Genomic DNA, 4,724 nt, shown 5'->3' with positions numbered 1-4,724 from the left:
GAAAAGACGGTTAACACACCCATTGGATGCATAGGATTTATGGGGAAATCATGAAAATAAGAGAGAGAGAGAGAGAGAGATATATTTTCAACTCCAATAAGTTCCCTGGAATCAAATATCAGATTTCAGTCGCCCGAGCTTCAGTCGGGCAAGCATGGGTCGATCATATTTCAATCGTCCAGGTTTCAATTGGGCAAACTTGGGCCGATCAGACCTCAACCAGCCAGATTTCAGTCGAACAGACTTTGGCTAAATAGTTGCGTTCATCAGAAAGAAGTAGTTGATCCAGTGCAAGACAAGTTAGGAGACGCATTTGAGATGATTTTCTGGGACCTTCGAGTTGATTGTTGCTCAAGTCAGCTCGAAGCTTAGAGGCTACACCTAGGCATGGGAAGAATTTGTATTTTCAAAAGAAACAACTAGTTAGCTTGACGAGATACTTCGCTAGCATGGTACTAAATAACTAACCTAAACATAGAGCACATTCAGCTACATGCTATATATTAGATTCAACCAAAGTTTTATGACGTATACGGTCTACCTAAAATCCTTTATATCTCTACCCAAATATTTTTTTTTCCTTTAAACCCTAGTAATCAAGGTTAATCTTTAAATTTATTGTGGAAAATAAACAAGAAAGGCATTTAGAGAAGTTTGAGATGTGGGTCACATTAACGATCAACACGAGTTGATATAACGGCACATTGACAGGCCAATCGTAGGTAGGTGGGTTGACATGGCAGCACGGTTTAGCCGAGAGTGAGTTCGGCATGGCCAAACGAGGTAGAAAGATTACAAAAAAAGAAAACCTTTGGTGTTATTTTTAGAAATACTTTATAAAAAGTTTTAAAGATAAAAAAATCGGGGTAGTATAGTAGACGTGTAGTATCGTAACGCCTCCTTCCTTCATCCGCTTTTTATCTTAAAATAAACCGGCGTCTCCTGCCCTGGCTGGGACGCCGCTGCTGACAGGGCACCTGATGGATTGATTTCCTCGAGCAGTCAGCGGCGCTAAAGAGTCACGAGCTTACTGGTTGTAAGCAACGATCGACGAACGAGGGGTGTAGGGAGTGGAAGGAAGAGGCTCAGCGTTCATGGAGAGCCGCAAGGAGGTATGAGAATGGGGAAAGTCATTTTTTTCTTGTCCTTATTCCTTTCTCGCCTCGACTGGTGAGTCTGAGCCACTCTTGTCGCCGCCGCGCGCTCCTCCGTATCTGCAGGAGCAGGCGGCGGTGGGGTGGATGACGGTGCCGGCGTTCGGGGAGTGGGACGTGAAGAACGGCGCCGTGCCGGACTACTCCATGGACTTCTCCAAGATCCGCGAGATGCGCAAGCAGAACAGGCGCGAGCTGTCCCGGGCCAGCCTCGGCGGCGGCGACGACGACGACGACGACCTACTCCAGAAGAAGCAGCAGCAGCAGCAGGAGGAGGGAAGCAAGGCCCAGCCGCGCAACAAGCCCTCCGCCGCCGTCGCGGACGACGCCCACCGTCGAGCGCTGCACGACGACTCCCCTACGGTAACACAATTTCAGGGGCTTATCAGCTGTCTTCCGCTCGTGCGCCACTGAATGAATTTCATTGGATTGGGATTTCCTTGGTCGATTTTTCGAGGCACAAAATCGAAAATTTAATTTAGCGCACACACCGCACAGTGCCACTGCATTGAATTGGTAGACGATAGAAGCAAGCCTAGTTTCAAGCAGTGCGGCTCTGACTACACACAGTGCCAATTTCTTTTATTGTATTTGTTAATGCACGCGAGATGGGACCAAGTGAGTACCATCACATCCGTAGAATTGTCATGAACCACACCAGTAATCTACTACGTGTATTATATGTTCTGATGCGGCAACTGGCGGATACAGCAGGCTATCTCGACTCGACTCGACGCATCCAGTTATGCGCATGCGTCGTAAAGGGGTAGCAGTAGCAGTGCTTGTCTCAACTTGGATGAAAGAGACGACAGGCAGGCCCATTATCTTCTAGCCTCCGAATCCGCATTTGTCTAAATAGTTAGCTGCACTGGCCTACGGGCCACGTCATTGTCCATTTTGGAATGGGGGAGATGATTATCTGGGCAAAAAATAATATAAATCAGATATTTATGGCGGAAAGTTTTAGTGGCCCTCAGCGTGATGTGTTGGTCCAATTGCCGATTTTCGATTCGGTGCTGATTCAGTGGCAACCAGGGAGTCTAATGGGTCTGGGAGCACTCGAGTCTGTCGGCCCCGATCGCTTGGCTTTAATCGGTAATAACCGGTTTCTACTGCTTCTACGGTGTTTCTGTCTCTCTGTAAATTACACCTGCAGCAGTCTAAACAGCCGGCTTTAATCTGAAGTGATTATAGCTTGTATCAACTTATGCACAGTCTAAATGTATATATTGGTTAGTGCAGGTAGTTACGGATGCTGTTTTTTTATTAAAAAAAAGAGAGAAGAAACTAGACGTGGTTTAGTTGGCCTCGATAAAAAGCAAGCAAAGCCACCACCCCCTCTTCTGGCTAGAAAAGTAGTTTGCATTCGTTACTTTCAGGTGCACATGTGAACTACTCACAAAGTTCAAGCGAATGTGTTTGTTCACTCGTGTTTGTTAGCGACCCATAGTTTGACGAATTCAACGCACCCACTTGGACCACACGTTTTTTTCTTCTTTTTTCGCCCCCAGATTCGCATCACGAGACGTTTCAAACTTGTCTTTGAAATGCCCAAGTCTACCATCATGTGTTCCAGTACTGCTTATGGTCGATTGACCAGCGGCCAAAACGAACTGCCCAGTAACAGCTCGGTCTCTTGTTGCTGTCGATCGGTGCAGGGGAGGAAGAATTTCCTGAGCTATTTCCAGTGCTGTACCAGAGCGTGAAGAAACTCCCAAGACTTCTTCTTCCTCTGCTGCGCAGGTAGCTGCATGTTTGGGTTTCCTTCTGAACTCCAGCAGTGTGCGACTCCGTATCCCTAAAACGCGCGGCCGACACATTCTCTCTCCTCTCCGTATCCGGCTCCGTTTCCAGCAACACTCCCCATCCCACTCCGCATGCAGTCTATGACACCTGGGGCCCGCCAGCAGGCGCGCGCGCCCGCGAGAGAGCTGCGGAGAGGAGAGAGAAAGCGTGGAAATGGGGAGTCTGGGTACACGCCGTGCGTTTTACGGAGCCGGATACGGAGCCTGCTGGACTGATGAATAGTGTGCTAGACTCCGCAAAATACGGATACGGAGCCGCATGCGGAGTGCTGCTGGAGATGGTCTAATGTATGTAAAGCATGTCTGCGTAGTTAAAGTGTGTGATCCTGTCACCCATGCCATGCATGAGAGAGGGGAGGAACGCCCATGGCTCACAGCTTCTAGTGCAGTGTGTTCTGAGAAAAAGGATTGGATCTGATGAAGAAGGGTGTGGCTTGTGTGTGTGCTTTTTTGTATGAGATTGGATGCACTTGAGATGATGTATTGACGATTGTCCATCTTGTTTTTCCTTTTTCACCTCTTTATTCATTGTATGCATCTCTTGATTTTTTTGTTGTTGTTTCTATCTAGAGGAACGACGTCTCTGGAATACATGTAGCTTTGCCGTAGAAGCAACAAGTTCTTTGACGAATACGACTAATGAGAATACCACTTTCCATGTTGAAAAAAATAATATAAGGAATTATATAGTTATTTATAGCTTTTTGTCCACATTTGAATGGATGATAATGAATATAGATTTACATACAAACTAAATTCATAAGTTAATTAATAAATGTATGATTAGTCTAAAACGAATTATATTTTGGGATGTAGGGAGTAGCATATAAAAAATAAGTGGTAATGCATTAATTTATTCTGTTTCGCAAATCAAACAAAAAAATATTAACAAGTGAGACGATGATGAACTACCTCGTTCTACAAACCAAATATCCCCGATGTTAATGTTGATCCTCTACCGAATGGCCAGAAAACCTTGCTCCAATTGAATCTTCTACAATGTTTCATCTGATGCAAAATTTAGTCACTACTGGCCGCAGATAAAAAGGAGCAGCATGCAGGTAGTTGGTTGTTGGGGGAAAACACAAGGAATCCATGGGCGCTTAAAAGTGAAACGGGGACTGAAGACAAGATGTGCAACATAGCATTCACGCTGGCAGCTTGGTTCCCTGAAAGGGAAGGATGAGGAGAGGCTAGGGCACCGCCCCGTGCCATGTCTCCTGGAGTCTAGTGCAATTGGAGACTGGATGTTGGGGTGAAGGCGAAGACGCCACTCTTCGTTCCAGCCTTCGTCCATCTCGCTGCACCAACGGAGGCAAAACGACCGGCGAGGTCCACCCTTCGTCCTCTACATCTACGAGACGAAGGCCTACGATGACGTCGCCCCGTCCCACGGCCTGGAGGCCCACGTGGGATTTGGCCCATTGTAGCAGGCCCCGTGCGCGGAAGTGTGTTACGGGCTCGATTTGTAATGGCTTTTCTATAATGACAGTCTGTAACCCTCCTATATGGGAATATTCCGGGGATAGCCCAGGTGCCTGAGGGCACATGCGTCTTTACATCGAGACGTTGGGCACTCAGGCGCCTATAAATACCCCTGTACAGTGCCCTTGAGGGGCTGGATTTACAGAGCAATTACTGTCTCAAGCTAAAACCGTGCTTTCATCTTTCTCACTCCCATGTTGGATCAACTTGCACCGGAGCGCAAGTTCCAACATTGGCGCCCACCGTTCAGGCTACGAGCAAACCACCCGCGATGGCACCC

At 47.2% G+C, this 4,724-nt stretch overlaps 1 protein-coding gene across 2 annotated transcripts; it reads left to right on the top strand.

Moving 5' to 3' along the window:
* Nucleotides 1-889: 889 nt before the first annotated feature.
* LOC103626226 (uncharacterized) lies at nucleotides 890-3,507 on the top strand. Of its 2 annotated transcripts, none has more exons than XM_008646632.4 (3): nucleotides 890-1,112; nucleotides 1,227-1,517; nucleotides 2,813-3,507. In XM_008646632.4, exons 1-3 carry the CDS (start codon nucleotides 1,095-1,097, stop codon nucleotides 2,858-2,860), a joined length of 357 nt encoding a protein of 118 aa, XP_008644854.2. In that variant the 5' UTR covers nucleotides 890-1,094; the 3' UTR covers nucleotides 2,861-3,507. The 2 variants fall into 2 exon arrangements, with proteins under 2 accessions (XP_008644854.2, NP_001339825.1); NM_001352896.1 differs by having other exon boundaries at nucleotides 904-1,112; nucleotides 1,221-1,517; nucleotides 2,813-3,472.
* Nucleotides 3,508-4,724: the final 1,217 nt, after the last annotated feature.

The sequence above is a fragment of the Zea mays genome, chromosome 5 (assembly GCF_902167145.1).
Source record: "Zea mays cultivar B73 chromosome 5, Zm-B73-REFERENCE-NAM-5.0, whole genome shotgun sequence".
In the NCBI taxonomy this organism is placed as follows: Eukaryota; Viridiplantae; Streptophyta; class Magnoliopsida; order Poales; family Poaceae; genus Zea; species Zea mays.
The sequence above is the reverse complement of the archived record's forward strand: the minus strand, read 5'-3'. Positions and strand labels throughout refer to the sequence as shown.

Coding starts and splice junctions, on each gene's coding strand:
- LOC103626226 (NM_001352896.1), top strand. Junction 1,518..2,812: donor TGCACGACGACTCCCCTACG/GTAACACAATTT, acceptor CGATCGGTGCAG/GGGAGGAAGAATTTCCTGAG.